The sequence below is a fragment of the Balaenoptera acutorostrata genome, chromosome 18 (genome assembly GCF_949987535.1).
Source record: "Balaenoptera acutorostrata chromosome 18, mBalAcu1.1, whole genome shotgun sequence".
NCBI lineage: Eukaryota > Metazoa > Chordata > Mammalia > Artiodactyla > Balaenopteridae > Balaenoptera > Balaenoptera acutorostrata.
The window spans coordinates 3,256,261-3,275,566 of NC_080081.1; the positions used below are offsets into that span (position 1 = coordinate 3,256,261).

Here is a 19,306-nt window from a genome sequence, read left to right on the forward strand (position 1 = left end):
CCATGAGTGGTAGATTTCCTCATTACCCTTCTTTTATTGTTGAGCAGATTAGGGTCATGACACTTGAAAGAATTTTTCACAGAAGGCAACATACTCTGACAGCAAGTTCTATTTCAGCTAACTGGATTTCTTTTCTTTTCCCTTTCCTTATTTAATTTCATCCTTCTTTTTTTTGTCAAGTGCATTTTGAATTTCACCGTCCTTTCAATATAATCTGTTCACATTTACTGTGATTTCTGGTATTCTTAATTTATGCTTGTAATGGACCATGCTTTGGGTTTGTTTATTGATGTTTTTTGGGTCCTGCCTCTTTGTGATTTAGTCACAAAGTGCTTTAGATTAGTTTTCCTTTTTAGGTTTAAAATTTTTCCACTATTTGTTTAAAATGTAAACTATCTGTATCATTCCTTGTAGTGTTTCTTCTATAGTTTGAATAGAAGAGCCTCAAATTTGGTCAGCTCCTGTTTTGTGCTGACGTGAGCACTTCCTTGCATTCTGATCACAAAAAACCACCCAGGCTCACCTCTTATTCTCTCTGCCCCAGGGGTGACATTTGCCAATTAGAAACCTAGATCTGTGTGCTTTGTGTATTCACTGCTAATAGGGTTTGTTATTTCTAGGTGCCTTCACTGGATAGAGCTGGGCTTTTTTTTTAATGTTTTATTCTGAAAGCAAAATCAAATCTGAAACCACAGAATTCTTTCTCACATTTCCTCATTCTATGTTTGTACCCTTCTTTTCTGATGATTCCCACCAACACTAATATGTCAACTCATTTGACTGATCCTACCATGAAAGCAAAGTACTTCAGAATTATTTTCATAATACAAAGTTATCAACAGAGTTATTAAGTAAAGTTCAAGGTTTCTTTGAAATTCTTCTCGTCTTTGGACTCTATTCTATTAGAGATGTACAGTTAAAATACTCATTCAATTAATTCCTTTAATGTATGATTACATTATTATTTTGATATGCATCTTGGTTCATTTGTATCTGTATTTAATTTCAAGATACGCTTTTTATTATTTTGATTAAATTTTACTTTTTAATATGTAAAACACTTAGATGTGTCAAAATTATGTAAAAAAGATACTGAGATTTATTATACCTGATTCTATTTCTTTGAGCTCACTTCTACCAATCCCCTATACAGATCTTCCTCAATATATGATGGGACTACATCCCAATAAACCCCTCATAAGTTGAAAATATTGTGAGTTGAAAATTCATTTAATACACCTAACCTACTGAACGTGATAGCTTAGCCCAACCTAGCTTAAAAGTACTCAGAACACTTACATTAGTCTACAGCTGGGAAAAATCATCTCACATAAAGCCTATTTTACAATAAAGTGTTGAATATCTCATGTAATATATTGAATACTGTACTGAAAGTGAAAAGAATTGTTGGTTGTCTGGGTGCAGAATTGCTGTAAGAGCATTGGTTGTTTACCCTTGTGACCCTGTGGCCCGCTGCTACTGCCCAACTTCATGAGAAATAAAATTGAAATAAAAGTCAAAATTTGAAGTATGGTTTAATTCGTATCATTTGTGCTTTACTGTAAAGTTGAAAAATAAGTCGAATCATCCTAAATCAGGGACTGCCTGCAATACTTTACTGGGTTTGAGTTTTTTACTCTGATTTCCCTTTTTTCTGACATAAAATATAGCATACCACATATTTTTTTGTAGTTTGCTTTTGCCATAAGATGGTGGCTCTTTGAAATCACTTCACACCAGTTTGTAGAGATCTTTCTCATTCTTTTTTTAAAAAAGATACATTTTTATAACTTTTTAATAACTTCTGAATGCTTGCAAATCTGATAGGCATCTCTTGCCAGGAGGGGAGAGGGTCATTCAGGAGTTTGGGGGTCTTTGGTTATTTAGAGTAATTTATTTCTCCCATTTATACCTGTTCTAGTACTTTGGGTCTCACATTTTTGTAACCAATGCCTTAACCTTAAGTGAGCCTGCAAACCCCAGACTTATGATCAGATGCTGATTTTTACTACATCTGCCGTATGGCTGCGAAAGATAAGCTATCCTTGAAAACAGAGAAGTTTCCTGGTCTCCTATTTCCATACGCAGAGAATGAAAAGCCCTAAGGTTTTCATTATCTACCTTTGTGATCTCTAACAGTTGAAAATGCCCACACACAGCCCGTAACCATTGTATTCCTCATCCCGCCACGTTTGTGACAGCAGCCAGCCGCACAGCCCACCAAAGCCAAAGCCGTTCCTTCAATGGGCACTTCGTTTCCCACAGCTCTGGAGGACTATTTAAGTGTCTCCTTCATCACTGGATGCCACAGAACACCAGTGTCCCATCCTTTAGTGCTAGAGGAATCTTTGCTGCCTTCAAGTCTAACAGATCAGATCAGACATTTCAGATTCTTATTTCCCTGGGCATCTGTCGTCTACTTCTGGTACCAGTTACTCTACTGAAGAAGGTTCAGGTGAAGGAACAGCCAACACCAGCTAGTTTCTCCCAGATTTCTCCCAGGATATTAAATGGGTTAAAGAATCTGAATTTTGGCTGAATATGACAAAAATCACAGATACCTCCAGAATCCAAAAGTAGCTCCAGAGCCATTGCCCCACCTGCCAAGTTGGAAAGCTGCCCCCCAGATTATCGACTCCTTGCCTACATCAAAATAGTTCTGCTTGTCCCAGTGACTGTTCTTTGGGCAAAATTTCTTTATCTTGTTGAAGTTCTTGTCTTTCGTTTCTCCGATACTTTGTGACCCTTGAAGGTGCCGTGGCAGTTAGATGTTCTGCTGAATTTGTTTGTGCTGCCACCTGAGGGAAGGGGTGAATTGTGCAGCTGTGATTTCCTCCTGAGATTGTTCTCATGCAGGGGCTGGGAGGGCTGAATGGATGACCAGCACCTAGGACACTGTCTTCCTCTCTGAATGAGACGTTACAGGCACTGATCCTATCAATTCTGTGTGGCCGACAGTGGGACAAGAGGCGTCATGGGTTCATGTGTCTGGCTTCTCCCACTGGAGTATCCCATTAAGCCCCTTCCAGGTGGCCCCAGACTCTACCATGTGTGTCCATGACGTACTGTGGCAGGTGTCCTGTATATCCTGCATCCACATTAGGCTGTCGTTTCCTTTTGTAATTCTTCTGTCCCTCTATTCTAGGCTTCTGGCATTTCTCACATTATCTGGTCCACCAAAAGTCCTACATAATGATTCAGGTATGAAAAAAATGTTTTTATATTATGTATAGGGATTTGGGATAGCAGAAGGATATCTTGACAGTCTGATGCCTTGAAAACACTCTCACTGGCTTTCATTCATTCATTTATGCATTATTTCGTGTATTCGTCCATTAGCAGTAGGTTGCTGCTTTCTGTGTGCCAAAGATTCTGCTAGAATCTGAGGAATATCAAGGTCGCTCAAGCCCCCACAGTTCAGTAGAAATGTTAGAAATCATGACAGGAGCTCTAATGAAGGTGTGTGCAGAGGACTCAGAGCTTTTGGAAAGGAAGAGGCATTTAGAAGAATACAGTACATCTGAGTTTCTTTCCCATTTCCGGGGCTTTCTATATTCTACATGGCAATCGAGTCATACGCTTTTTTTTAAATTTAGTATTATATCTTATTAAATATCTACATACCACAAAAATTATTTCATTGAAAACTACCCAAGAAAGTGTAAAATCACTTAATAACTGGTTTTGTACACCCTGGTTTGGTTGAGAGACTCTTATAAGCAAATAGAAGATATCTAATAAGTATTTACTACACTGAACAGTTTTTAGAGCTCTTCTCCTCATCCCATACCTGCCCATTTATGTCTCGGTATAAATTCTGCTTTAGAAAATACTTCCATGACTCCTTTAAATAAGTTAAGTTTTCCTTTAGATTTGTTATACTACCCTGCACTTCACCTTCATAACACTTGACAACATTGTTTTCAAAATAGAGGTATATGGAATTATTTGTCTGACTTCTTTTCTCCCCACTACATTGTAACTTCTTAGCAGGAATTTTATCTGTTTGAACAAGACCACATAGGCCGAGGAGGAGCTTTAAAAATATATGTTTCGGGCTTCCCTGGTGGCGCAGTGGTTGAGAATCTGCCTGCCAAAGCAGGGGACACGGGTTCGAGCCCTGGTCTGGGAAGATCCCACATGCCGCGGAGCAACTGGACCTGTGAGCCACAACTACTGAGCCTGCGCGTCTGGAGCCTGTGCTCCGCAACGAGAGGCCGCGATAGTGAGAGGCCCTCACTTGCCGCAACTAGAGAAAGCCCTCGCACAGAAACGAAGACCCAACACAGCTAAAAATAATTAATTAATTAATTTAAAAAAAAAATACATGTTTCATTTTGAGTCCATGAACTTGCTTTAGGTGTTCCATGCAGAAAAGCAAAGCATCCTCACAGAGAAAATGTCAGTGGGCTTCTCTGTGAAATTTGGTACCAAACTATAAGTTCTATTTCCCAGTTGAAACATGCAGGTAGAGCGCGTTACCTAACTCAGTCTCCTTCTCACGCTCATGATTAATCCAAGATGAGGGTGCAATTACACCTCCCTTCCACTGCTCGCTCTTCTCTCTCCTCGTCTGGCCGGAGAGAGGAACGGAGTCTCACAGAGCCCTTCTCGGCTCTGTGAACTCCAAGTGGATCCGCGGACAGAGCTGCAGCTGGCGGTGGGGGACACTGCCCATTACACCTGCTGTGGTGTCACTTCTCATCAAATCAGTGCTCCCGTTTACAGTTTTAAGTGAGCAAAAGTTTTGGGACATGTCACCTGTACTCTTGTAAAGGCTGTAAAGAGGACAGGATATAAAGAGACCATCAGTAGAGAAAAATTTTAAAAACCACAGAAAACAAGAAAGTATTCAGGAAGTAAACATGGGTCGAATATTTAAAAGGGCGATTTTCCGTTTTGGAATGTTTGTTACAATGATTGATTTTCAAGTGGGGTCCTTCTTAGGGTAATATATTTCATGGTGTTCTCCTGTGTGGAAATGATACTGAAAGCACAGATCCCGTGGCAAACAAATTTATCAAAAGCGAATTTGTTTTCAGTTCATCTGGTATTAATGGCTTGACAGGAGCCAGGGGAAGGTTTGTTCTTGATTCAAAGATGGAATTTCAAAGCAATTTGGTGTTAGGTTTAATATAAAAACCTGCAAACAAATTTTAGATGGAAACTTTGAACCAGGAATAATTAAAAGTGAAAATATCAGTATGAATGGAAACTAGCATAAAGCAAATGACTATTTAAATACTAAGAGCTGTGCTGAAAACCAAAAACTAGTGACATATAAGTTATATCTGTAAAAATCATCACCTGTATGATCGTCACAGCCTCCAAAATCAGAGTAAAAGAAAGCAATGATTAACAGAAATGCTCTTGCAAAAAAACCAACAATTTTGACGGTGTTTTTTTTTCATTATTGACCCTCTCTGAAGCCAGACTCAAGTGTACATATATAGAAATTAAAAGTTTTGGTGGACACTTGTGCCTACAAAGACGTTTGGAATTAAGCATGAGGTGCTTCCCATGAGAACAGAGGGCGTAAGACTTATCGGTTTCCTGGTCTAATGCAGATAATAACTCTCAGCTCCCAGTTTTACCCAGAAGAAACTTTTCGGTGGCATCATTCTGCCCAGTGAGTGTTGAGGATAGTTTGTAATGTGTGCGTCATGAGTTCTTTAGCTTCAGAAGAATTAAAAATGGAAAAATCCTTCAGGGGGCCATGTACACTGCAATTAATAGCAAAACATTTCAGCTGTGTCATGGGGGTAAGGCCCTTCCGAACTAGTGGAGACTTTTGGAGCATTTGAGGACATTTCATATTTTACATACTTTTAAGGATGTCTCTGTTACAGGGGATTGAATTGTGACTCTTTCTTCCTCGGTTTCCACTGAACCTCAGGATGACAATTATTGGGACGCCACTGTGACTGTGGGACCCTTGATAACACACGCAGACTTTACAAGGGAGAGGAAGGAAAACAGGCTGGCTGTCTCCTGGGCCCTCAGCAAGACTAAAGATATGAAAAGAAATGTGAGAGGGGATCCAGGGAAGACTGACGCTCCTTTGGGCAGAAGGGAAGTCCCCCTCCCCATCTTTAGGGGGGTCTGGGGTGCGTGGTAACTCTCAGTGCTGGGCTTCATGAAAGGGGCTTCACTGGGACCCCCGGGGAGCATGGGCAAACAGGAAGACACAAGGAGCTGGTACTTGGCCCAGGCCTAATGGGGCTGCAGCCCCAGGTGTGACACCATAGAGCCACTGACAAGAGCCACCTCCAGGCAAGCCATGAGTCCTCCATGGACCACGCTCTGGGCTCCGATCCCATCCACTGGCTGACCTCCAAAGACCAGAAGAAGGTTGCAGCCAAGAGATGGAAGGACCCTCGGTCTCTGGATGACGGCTTGAGGTCAATGTGCAGAAGACTGGGGCTTCAGGGAGAAAATGAAAATGGAAATACAGGTTTATTGTGTGAAGCCAGTAGATTCTGTGGTTGTTTTTTAAATCAGTTAGCCTACTTGATTAATAAACATACGTAGGTGGAGACTCAAGACAACTGCTCACTAAGGAAGGCCAAATGCCAACTGTCAGGAGTGAAATTGGGAGACACAGCAACTTGGATCTGTTTTGTTTTTTTTTTCTTTTTTGATTTTTGAATTTTATTTTATTTATTTTTTATACAGCAAGTTCTTATTAGTTATCCATCTTATACATATTAGTGTATACATGTCAATCCCAATCTCCCAATTCATCCACCACCACCCAACCCACAACACTTTCCCCACTTGGTGTCCATGTTTGTTCTCTACATCTGTGTCTCTATTTCCGCCCTGCAAACCGGTTCATCTGTACCATTTTTCTAGGTTCCACATATATGCGTTAATATACGATATTTGTTTTTCTCTTTCTGACTTACTTCACTCTGTATGACAGTCTCTAGATCCATCCACATCTCTACAAATGACCCAATTTCATTCCTTTTTATGGCTGAGTAATATTCCATTGTATATATGTACCACAACTTCTTTATCCATTCATCTGTCAATGGGCATTTAGGTTGCTTCCGTGACCTGGCTATTGTAAATAGTGCTGCAATGAACATTGGGGTGCATGTGTCTTTTTGAATTATAGTTTTCTCTGGGTATATGCCCAGTAGTGGGATTGCTGGGTCATATGGTAATTCTATTTTTAGTTTTCTAAGGAACTGTTGTCCATAGTGGTTGTATCAATTTACATTCCCACCAACAGTGCAAGAGAGTTCCCTTTTCTCCACACCCTCTCCAGCATTTGTTGTTTGTAGATTTTCTGATGATGCCCATTCTAACTGGTGTGAGGTGACACCTCATTGTAGTTTTGATTTGCATTGCTCTAATAATTAGTGATGTTGAGCAGCTTTTCATGTGCTTCTTGGCCATCGGTATGTCTTCTTTGGAGAAATGTCTATTTAGGTCTTCTGCCCATTTTTGGATTGGGTTGTTTGTTTTTTTAATATTGAGCAGCATGAGCTGTTTATATATTTTGGAGATTAATCCTTTGTCCATTGATTCATTTGCAAATATTTTCTCCCATTCTGAGGGTTGTCTTTTTGTCTGGTTTGTAGTTTCCTTTGCTTTGCAAAAGCTTTGAAGTTTCATTAGGTCCCATTTGTTTAGTTTTGTTTTTATTTCCATTACTCTAGGAGGTGGATCAAAAAAGATCTTGCTGTGATTTATGTCAAAGAGTGTTCTTCCTGTGTTTTCTTCTAAGAGTTTTATAGTGTCCCATCTTACCTTTAGGTCTCTAATCCATTTTGAGTTTATTTTTGTGTATGGTGTTAGGGAGTGTTCTAATTTCATTCTTATACATGTAGCTGTCAAGTTTTCCCAGCACCACTTATTGAAGAGACTGTCTTTTCTCCATTGTATATCCTTGCCTCTTTTGTCATAGATTAGTTGACCATAGGTGTGTGGCTTTATCTCTGTGCTTTCTATCCTGTTCCGTTGATCTATGTTTCTGTTTTTGTGCCAGTACCATATTGTCTTGATTGCTGTAGCTTTATAGTATAGTCTGAAGTCAGGGAGCCTGATTCCTCCAGCTCCGTTTTTTTCCCTCAAGACTGCTTTGCCTATTCGGGGTCTTTTGTGTCTCCATACAAATTTTAAGATTTTTGGTTCTAGTTCTGTAAAAAATGCCACTGTTAATTTGATAGGGATTGCACTGAATCTGTAGATTGCTTTGGGTAGTAGTCATTTTCACAATATCGATTCTTCTAATCCAAAAACATGGTATATCTCTCCATCTGTTTGTGTCATCTTTGATTTCTTTCATCAGTGGCTTATAGTTTTCTGAGTACAGGTCTTTTACTTCCCTAGGTAGGTTTATTCCTAGGTATTTTATTCTTTTTGTTGCAATGGTGAATGGGATTGTTTCCTTAATTTCTCTTTCTGAACTTTTGTTGTTAGTGTATAGGAATGCAAGAAATTTCTGTGCGTTAATTTTGTATCCTGCAACTTTACCAAACTTGGACCTTTAATGAGGTTTTTCTTAGAGTCATTGTGAGCCAACTTTTGGCTTTTGGATGCTCTGGGCACCAATCATTCCATCTTTGTAGGGTTTGCCTTTCACCAGGGGCTGGAAGGTGGGTGTTCCTGGTGTCCAGTAGTTATGCAATGTCACCTTGAATTCCCTACTTCCCTGCCCTTGACAGCCTTCAGGAGCTGAGGTCACGACTATGTGGATTTCCTGTGGCTTCTCGTCTCTTCTGCTAGGCAACTTTTCTTGCTTTTTAAAATATGGAATATTATCCCCTTATAACAGCTTCAGAGCCCAAGGGAATGACAACAGTTCTCCAAATGCAGAATTTTCTGAAGAACCCTTTCCCCTACAACACACATGTATGTACAGCCTATTTATATAAAAAAGTATCCACAATGCTTAATATTTTGCAGTATTAAGATTGATTATTTTATTCAACAATAATGTGGGTGCACCACAACAGGGAATTTGCTGGGTGGACCAGTTCTGATTATCATATAAGACCTGGTTTGATGCAATTCAGCCTAATAGAGCCCTCAAGATAGGTTCAGTAAGAAAACCACTCTTCACAATGTGACAGAATTTATACACTTTCAACCCATTGTTTTAGATCAGGGACCTCCAGCCTCTTTGTTTGCAGAAATCTTAAAAGATCAAAACCTCCAATTGAATTTGGTTTTATTCCATTCTTCTTTAGAGATTTGAACTTCCCCCTTTGGAATTTATCAATAGTTTCATTCTCTTTCATTTTCTTTAGACTTTAGAAACTAAGGGGTGACATCAGGAAAATGTCATCTGGGCCAGCTCTGGAGCCTTCTTTTGAAGCAGCACACGCTCCCTGGGGCTGTAGGAAAAGGCAAGCTAGCAGATATGCCAGGATGTCTGTCGATGACTAATTCAAAGGAAAGAGAAGACACATCTGATGCATTCTTATTATACAACAAAAATTGAAATAAATGCATAGATTTATTCACCTTTGATATTTTCTTATGAGAAAACATCAAGATTTTCTTCTGCCATTGTAATGATCTAGTAAACGACATAAAATCCAGGTTATATTGTGCTGTCAGATCATACAAAAATGATATTTTAGACATAGATTTTTTTTTAAAGTCTGAAAAGTGATCTGAGAAATTAGAACAGGTGATAGAGATGTATTATAGGCAATCCAATAAGACACCCTTTGAAAAAGTCATCTTTAAAGTTTTACAAAGCATCCTGGATTTTAGAGAAACTTACTGAAACCACAATAATGGAACATCCCAGGGGTCCACGGTACTTAGGTAAAGAGAAAAACTACAAAGGTAATTCTTCCAGGCTGTAACTCAGCATGCTACAACCCCTTGCTAGGTGGGTAACTTTGTAACTCATATGGGTAGAACATTGTAGAATTTGTTTGATAAAGTCATTGCTTAGGAATAAGATGTAAAGGAAGTACAATGGGGATAAAGAATATATTTTTCAGTGTTTTGAAAGCAGTGCTACTGTTTTGGGAAACCATGAACATTGTGGAGTATATACCATTGCACAATAAATAGAAATATTATGGCTCTCATCTCCATTACCTGGATTTTTATGTGAAGCTAAAAGCAATTTGAAAAATGTAATGAAATTACATTGAACTTTTACTTGGAACACCGTGTTTGTTTGGTTTTTTTTCCAGCTTTGAATGTTTTTTGTTGAAAATTTCCCAATGAGAATTAAAATAAAAATAAAACTTTTTAACTTCTAACTAAAGACATACATTTAAAAGTTGGGACAAAATTAGCAGTGCAGAGTAATAGCGAGGGGGTAAAATGTGTCCCATTGTAGAATGTTATTATGTAATAACTTCATGTCCTTTACCGTGATAGGAGTTGAGTTTGATGTCTGGCTGAAAATGGACAGGAATAGAATTTTCCCAGAAATGTATCCAACCTTCTAGACTATGGAATTCAGAATATACTTTTTGTCCAAGTTGTGTAATGTTTCTGTGTGAAGTTCATTTACAAATCTAAGATTTTAATCGGCTGTTGCTTTCATTGGGTAGCATAATTCTACTAAATTAGATGCCACTATTTAAGAATACTAATGATATATTTTTCCACTGTGGAAAATGCATTTTAAATCATTTTAACCCACTGTGAATATTTTGATAGTAGTTTTTAGAGCCCTCTCATAAAGCATTTTTTTAAAGCAATAAGACTGGGCAGTGTCTTAACATAGGGTAATAATTCACACCAATTATATCGCTAAATATAAGGTCTCAGGCCTGATAATATATCATAATTCATACCTTATGGTCTGATAGCAATTAAAATACCGTCATTAAATATATTGCAAACATACACAATTGTTGAAATCTTGCTTATGTGGAGTAACAGTCCGTGCGTTATTACCCAGAGTGGCACCCCTGTTTATTATCTTGACAATGTTGTAATTGTTAGAGAACCACTCTGAGAGTACCTTTAATATCCCCACAGACCTGGACTTTATCTCATATTATTTTGACTATTATTGTTGTTAATACTCTCCTGGCTATGAAATGCTTTGAGTCTGAGCTGATCTTTCCATCATATAAGTGGAACAGGTGCAATCAGCTGGTTGTAAGCCACTGATGAACACACACCGAAATCTCTCCACTGTGGAGAGCAGAAAGCAATGCACAAAATGCTGTACTTACTGAGTCGGGAGACTGTGTGTCAGAAAATCTTCAAGGGGTTTGGTCTTTCGCTCTGGAAGATGCACAACCTTAGATGAGACAAAGGGATTACTAAACAGACTAAATATTTACTATTGCCTGATGCTTGAGTAGGTGATGGTCAGGCTCAGGTTATAACTACACAAGCCCCACACTGTGACCAGGCTAATAGAACAGAGAGTGTATCATTTGGATCCATATGTGCCTGGGAGGCTTGCTTCTTGTACACCTTCCCTGTAATAGGCTTCCATCAGAGTTTCACACAGCGGTGTACCCCCCAAAAGATCATTTAGTGAAGTTTCTCAAGATAGACTTCCGTACAATAAGTATAAAATTTCTGTCTATCAAGTTAAAATGGCATGAGCTTTGGAATCATAAAGATGAGGGTTTATATTCTGACAGCCTCCTTAAAGCTCTGAACTTCAACTTCAGGGACGGTACCCAGATGATGAGAATTATCAGGAAGGCATATGTCAGTGTCAGGGTTGGAATACTACGTGCAAAGCAACCAAAACAGTCACGGCAAGTGCTCAATGCACATTTGAAACAAGTTCTCACAAGTCAAATGCCTGGACGGTTCACTTTTCATTCTGGTCTAAATAAAACTCCGTGTGTGTTAGCAGGAGAAATCCAGTTCCCACTTTTAATGCAACCAAGGTCATGAAGTGCCTACAATGCGAAGGCTTGGCCAAGGAAGCAGGTGTCTCAAGGGAATTGGTGTCGCGGTTACTTAGGGACTGGGGTTAGGAGGTTGGATGTCGGGGAGAGTGCGAAGAAAGAGCAGGGAGTGAGGCTCGGTGGCTGTCCAGCTGGCAGCCGGGCGGACACCCCCCTGAACTTGTTGGGTGACATCAGTCCTGTTGCCACTTAACCATGTCTCAACTACGTCTTTTAATTTTCTGCATTCTGATGCTTCCACATCTGTCCCTGGCTGATGCTGAAGGAACTGCCCCACCCAGGGCTGGCCAAGTCCCAGAGATAGAAGAAAACCCCAACCCTTCCGGAGCCCACAGTCCATCCACCGCCTCCATCCATCTGTCCCACTCCAGGCCACTATCCTCTCGCCCAGGGCCAGCAACCAGAGGACCAGGGGCAGCCTCTGTGCCCGAGAGCAGCTGAAACCATCCAAGCCCATCAGTCCACACATGCACACCTGCCTCGCCCATTCCTTCCCAGGAAACCACAGGAAAAGCTCCAGCCCACCAGCTCCCCTGCTTCCTCTGCCTCTGGCCGCGCCCAGGTGCTTCTCCGTGTGGCCTCCCTGGCTCGGTGTGGGACCTGTGAGCATCACAAATCATCCTTTCAATGGAAGTCCTCTCCTGATTTACTGGCCTATTAGTATTCCTAAATAATTAACGTATTTTTCCTACAACTGACGTAGGCCTACCTGGTAGTTATGTATGAATAACCATAAAAATCTTTCTTTTAAAACAAACCGTAGATCCTAAAGTTTGCAAGATGCTGTGAGAAGAACACACGAACAGAGGTCTCCTTGCCACTACTGATCTGATCCAGAAACGGAAGTGTTTGTGGAAAACAACAGTGGCACATAAATAACACCACAGAAGAACAGAGTTGTACCCTTTTATTGGCACAGTAACTTTGCAAAGGCTGGTATGAAAACAAAGTTCCAAGGAGCAAGACGCCACGGTCTGAGGCCAACAGAAGCACATGGATATGCAAGGCGGGTGCATCACAGGAGGGCTGAGGACATGGAGCGGGTGAGACATGCAGTGGAGCTCAGAGAGGACAAGTGTCTTGTGGGGCAGCACCACGGCTCGGACCGGCAAATCTCAGCATGCTTATCGGTACCGCGTAGACCTTTGAATGGATATGCCCCCTGCACAGCCCCAGCTCCCCATGAATCTGAAGCCATGTGCATTTAAGGGGGTGCCGCCTCATTTCCTGTAACCTCTACTGAAGTCAGGGGATGAGATTTCAATAAAGAGCTCACAGCCCACGTGCCTGGAACCACAGGGCACAGGAAGGAACCGTCTCCTGATCAGTGAATGAAACACAAGACATCGGACTCCAGCTGTATGTTTGCAGAGCTTGGAACGGTGAAGCTAAAACAACAACACAGCCTCTGGATTTTTCGGTACTCTACATTAAAAAAAAACGTATGTAGGAAAAGAAGAGTTCTGGAAATGATTTTTTAAAGTCTGTATTTTGAAGAAAGGGAGCACCACCCATTGCATAAAATTATAAAATACAATAACAAACATGTAAATCATTAACAGGATTGTAATTCCAATAAAACGCAAACACCTACAAAGAAATAAAACCTAGGTCCTGGAGAGTGTATGAGAGTAAAATGACTGGAGGGCAAGAAGCAAGTGGTCGGACCCTATAGAAACCACTCTGCGGTGTAGGCGTCCCCCTCCTCCGTCGTCCTCTCCCTGCTCATCTGCGCTTTGTCCGGCCTTTCTCTCGCTACCTCAGGGTAGCACGGCCCTAGGACCACAGAGCCTGAAGATCAGAGTGCATCCCCGCAGAACGGGTGAGACAACACAGACACGCACACAGAGACACGCACACTCACACACCGAGGGAATCTCGTGTATTTAACTGGGCTGTCCTGTGCTTTTCGTGTAGATGCGGACAGAGCCCCTAGCGTGTACGAGGGGCAGCCTCTGTCTGTGAACCTGGCATCCCCAGGCAGCGAGTCTGCAGTCGGGGCCCATCACAGGGTAGTGTCCCAGAACTTGGGGGGCGGCCTGCTGCAGGAGGCCCCCTCGGGCTTCTTCAGGAGCGTGGGCTTCTTGCACGGAGGTGGCGGAGGTGCCCTGGGCTCCGCGTGGTGCAGGATCTGTGGCCAGTCTCCTCTCTCCTCGCAGAGTTTCCGCCTCCAGTCCAGGAGCTCCCGAAGGGCCACGCTCTCATTCTCGGACAGCCTCAGCTGATGGATTACCTGGGGGAGGGAAGCAGGGGGGAAAAAGAGGAGCATCAGATACTGTGAATGCATGAGAAGTATAAGAGCAACACCTGGATGCCAAGGCTCTGACGGGGTGGAAAGAGACCTTGGACGTCCCCTCTAGAACCTCCTGGCTCTGCTGCCCTGGGAAACGGCATCCAAAGCAGGTCGGCTGTGAGCTGCCGAATTAGGAGGATGAACGGAACTTGGAAATCAGTTAGGGTAAGTACCCTGGGGAACAGGTGATTGTACCTCCAGTGATACAGGAAGGAATCACATGTCTGTTTGCCCTTTGCCCTCTCTTGCTATATACATTCTTACGACATCTTGGACTTTTTCTTCATTGAATGTATCACGATTGTAATTCTGTCTATAACAGATGTTTCTGGATTTCTTCAGCTGCATCCCACTCCAGGATCCACCCCTCTGTCTACGCACAGTTACTAGTCAACACCTTTTAAGGTCATGTGATCCCAACTCTGACCATCATGCATTAGCCCCAGGAATCCACAGACATGGGAACTTCAGGGGTCTTTGCAGGAGGGCATCACCGCGTGCAAGTGTATCGACTGCTCAGTCTGGCTTCCTTGGGGTCGCCGAAGAGAGGCAGAGCTTGCCCCCAGGGACAGCTAGGGCATGTGGGGACAGGCAGGCTATATGCTGTGGGCTCTGCCCTTGGCCAGCGGCCAGTCATCTGGAGCAGCTGCACGCTGCAGAAACCAAATTTTCCGTCAGTTCTGTAGTGAGTATGCTGGTTTAACAAAATGAGATTCCGGACATCAGAATGGGACTACTGGGGAGAATTCAGAGGGAACGAGATGGCCTCAAGGCACCTACTACTTTGTTCCCACATCACTTCCATCCTTTCCATCAAGATAAATGAGAATAAAACAAAGCAGGGCATGGTGGTTGGCTTATGTGAGGACAGTCACTTGAAAACAACAAGGCCATCCATGTTCCATACAATTCTAAAGCCAACACCCTCACCTGGACACCCAAGCCTCTTGTTTACCTGAGGAAGAAGATTTTAAAGCCTAGAATCACAGAAATGGGCTGAATGTCAAGAAACGATGTTAAAACACAGAAGCTGGGAAGTCAAACCCATACCTGAAGTACATAACTAGATTTCTGGGCTGGTTATTAGGAAAAGGAATTTCTCCCAATTGAAGCTTAGACAACCAGTGAGCAAAACAGGCCTGTGACCATCCAATCCCCAAAGCAACCTCCAGGCACTGATAGAAAGTGAGTGGCTAAAGCAGTATACCCCCCTTAAAAGGAATTTTTTCTCTGGTCTCCAGGACTGCACCAGAATGACCTGGAAGTCAGAATTCTCCTGCTGGGAGACTCTTGTGGAAGCCAGATTGCCTCTACTGTCAGGGAAGTGAGCCAAGAGAGCCGGGTGGAGGGTGTGCATAAAATTAGTTATTTAGTAAACACTTCAGAATGCTAAAGATGCGTCAGTACTTTTCTAAGCCCCTTACAAATATTAACTCATGCAGTGCTCCCAAGAGCTCTACAAAGCAGTGCTAGCATTTGGCGGATGAGGAAATTGAGGCACAGAGAGGCTAAGTCATTTGCCCAAAGTCACATGGAAAATGGTGGAACCAGGAGGTCTGGTTCCAGAGTCTGTCTTCCTATTACCCGACAGTGCTTGTCATTTGCCCAATAGCCGGTGTCCAGGACCTGATATACGCCGAAGACCAGCGTCCCTATATCATCTTCCTCTTTACTTCTTTTTCTCATTGGGATTTGAGTGAAATCTGTGTGTTTCTTTCACTAACGTATCTTAGTTCCTCTATTTTCTCCACTAGTGGATGCTGTGTTGATTACATTTAGCTTCAGTCTCGTTTCCTCATTGGATATTGAATATGTATATACATGTTCCTTGGCACACTCAGCATATAATAGCCATCTCTGAAAAATACAGTCCTTGGACTTATTCTTATGAGAGAATATTTAATTGATCATCTCAGTAGATTATTTTCCCAACACTTCCTTGAGATACCATCTTTCTGAAGTAACACAACTTAATATTGATCTATTTAGAAACAAAACAAGGAACTTCTACTTCTGCCTAGGATGTTTAGGTCATGACAGGTTACTGCTCCCATTGCAAAAGTGCAAAAATGGGATACATTGCCAAAAATCATAATTTTGAAACACCAGAAAGCTCTGGCAAAACTTTGAACTAGAGAAACTAAAATCCTGGATGGGAAGAATATTTCTGAGTGAATAGATAATCAAATAATTAACAGCTACTATTTTTTTCTCCTGGGGACATTTGCTAATTCTGAATTCTTCTGTAGGTCTAGAGAGCCCTTTCTAAAAGAAAGAAAGTCCATACCATATTTTGCAGTTGCATGGGAACAAGAGACACAATTTGAAAACTTGAGGACCCTCAAATGCATGGTCATTTTCCCCAAGAGATATTTGTTGAGTTCTTCAACTATATGAGCGAGTGGTACCTTGAGTCAAGAGCTTATAAAAAAGCAGAGTAAAATCTCCTATAGTGATAGAGGTGCTTCAGAAGCAAAAGTATGACAGGGGAGATGACAGCCTCAAGCGCGTGACTAGTCTCATCTTCAAGACTTGCAGATTTTGAAACTGAGTGGGGTGCACAGCTGAATGGGGCCAGGGGCTCTGAAGGGCAGAGCTGGAGCTACTGTAATGTTTCAGTGCTGATGAACAAACACCTGTCAGGTTCTCAGTGCAGCCTGAGGATGAGGGGAGAACCAGAGGGAGGCTGGTTTTCCATCACTGTGGAATATTTGATTGGATTGAGGTGACCACCTCTTACCTTTGCTTCCTAACACAGGATGGTGGAATCGCCTCAGGTAGAAAACATCGTCAGTAGTGTCTATAGTTTGTTTACACACAATGCTTAGCATGCAATTAGAAATTACTATACATGGGAAGAGACAAGGAAATCTACCCCAAATCAAAAGATAAAACAGATTCACAGAAGATCCAGGTTTAGAGTTAGCAGATAAAGACTTTAAAATGCCTGTGATTAAATGTTTAAAAGGACAGAGAAGGGCTTCCCTGGTGGCGCAGTGGTTGAGAGTCTGCCTGCCAATGCAGGGGACAGGGGTTCGAGCCCTGGTCTGGGAAGATCCCACATGCCGCGGAGCAACTGGGCCCGTGAGCCACAACTACTGAGCCTGCGCGTCTGGAGCCTGTGCTCCGCAACAAGAGAGGCCGCGATAGTGAGAGGCCCGCGCACCGCGATGAAGAGTGGCCCCGCTTGCCACAACTAGAGAAAGCCCTCGCACAGAAACGAAGATGCAACGCAGCCAAAAATAAAAATACATATACAAATAAATAAATAAATAAAAGATTACTATTAAAAAAATAAAAAATGAAAGTGAAATAAAATGTTTTTGGACAAACAAGAACGAGGAAGTTTGCTATCACAGGTCTTGATTATTTTTTTTAAGGTGAAGAAAATGATCCTAGCTGAAAAAAAAAAAGGAAATTTAAGAGAGGATTAAGGACACTGGAATTAAATCCATGGGTAAATACAAGTTATGCGTTTGGAAAATGTCTTATAGACTTTAAGTCATATGTAGAACAACGCGCCAACCATAACTGCAAAAGTCAGGAGGGGTTACATGGAGTTCAGAGGTTCTGAGGTTCTAGCAGTATTAGGAAAATGACAGAAGTAATACAATTTAAGACGAAATAAATCAAGGATTCATGCTTTATTCTCTAGGAACGTACAAAAAGAATAATGATAGAATGTGTAATTAACAAATTATTATGAAATAATAAATTTCAATTAATCTAAAAGAAAGATGCAAATATCTAGATCTAGATCTAGGACTATAAATGGAGGCCAATTCCTAACAAAACAGAGTAAAGCATAAAAACAGAATCCAAATCTCCACCCCGCAGTTGGTGCTGTTCTTGTGCAGCCGGCTGGCATGTGCTGTATTTATTTTCATGCTGTTGTGACCAAACACTCTGTCCTCTTATCAACCACAAAATGCACCTATTCTATAGTTATTCTCAATCCTAAACTCCTTTCAGCAGCTTTTCATAATGACCAAAAATATACACTAGGTGTGACCCTCTGCTGAGACCTTCGTTAACAGGAAAGATTTAGAGGTGGAGTCACTCCACAGAGGCAGCCCAATCTACTGAGAGTGACTTTCAGCAGCTGCTGATCTGAATTAGGCTTGTGGGGAGGGATTTTGACATAAAATGTCCCAAATCCCCTGAGTCACTGCTTCACTGAAAAAAAAAAAAAATGCGCTCTATCCTTTCAAAGCTTCTCAACGTTTACTAAAAATATCTGAATTCCCAAGCACATTATAAAAGGTGAAACTTATACATACAAAGCATTAGAAAGCACTTTCTTAATGAGGGTATCGATGTCTTGAATAATGTAGTGGGTACAGAAGAACACCATCTTTGAATCAACCACCAAGAGCTCGCCATGCTTCCTTGAGAAGCAAAAATTTGACCGATGTTTGCAATAATCAAACTAATGCTCAGAATACACTCTCCTTTTGAGAGATCCCATGAAACTTTGTATTACAGAGATTAATAGGTATTGAGTAAAATCTAACAGGTATAGAAAGGTAGCTGCTGGAATGGCATAAATGAGATGCTAAAATATTAACATTATTGATCTCCATTTAAAAAAAACACAAGGAATCTTCACAGGTTATGCCTTAAACGAAGGTTAAAATTCTGGGTAAGGATATTTGATAGGTCACTACTTTCAACACAATGAAGTTCGAAGGGTAGTTTAAAATAATGATCTGTGAGACAATAAACGGATGAGAAGATGAGGGCAGGATACCCTGACTAATGATGGTCAATCTGCTTTATTTAGATTTATTAAATGTATCAGGTTATGAGGCACAAGAGTCATATTTGTCACAGGCAGTGAAAGAGCTTTACTATTTTAGAATAGCAACCAAATACAACTATGAATGTTATTTAAATTGTGGTCAAGAAATAGATGAGGAATAAAAAGTATCTGCAATATTATCTAGCACGGTAAAAACATCTAAATCAGTGTCTTGTCATTCTTTAAATTTCACGTCCTATTTGTAGTAACAAAAACCATTACAGCTTCCCTTACCATTATTTGTTATTTCACAACAAATTAAATATTATCATTAAAAAGGCAATAATGATTCTGTAACACAAAATAGCTTTGGTATCGAAAGGGAACCATTTCTTTTCATAAAGAGAA

The 19,306-nt window shown here is 41.2% G+C and overlaps 1 protein-coding gene across 1 annotated transcript in view; it reads right to left on the reverse strand.

The window, feature by feature from the left end:
- Positions 1 to 13,078: 13,078 nt before the first annotated feature.
- Positions 13,079 to 19,306, reverse strand: part of MYO16 (myosin XVI) — a 545,489-nt gene continuing 539,261 nt past the window's right edge. Inside the window, exon 35 of the mRNA XM_057532523.1 lies at positions 13,079 to 14,097. Coding sequence (XP_057388506.1) covers positions 13,870 to 14,097 — 228 coding nt within the window. The 3' untranslated portion in view covers positions 13,079 to 13,869. The remainder of the gene's footprint in view (positions 14,098 to 19,306) is intronic.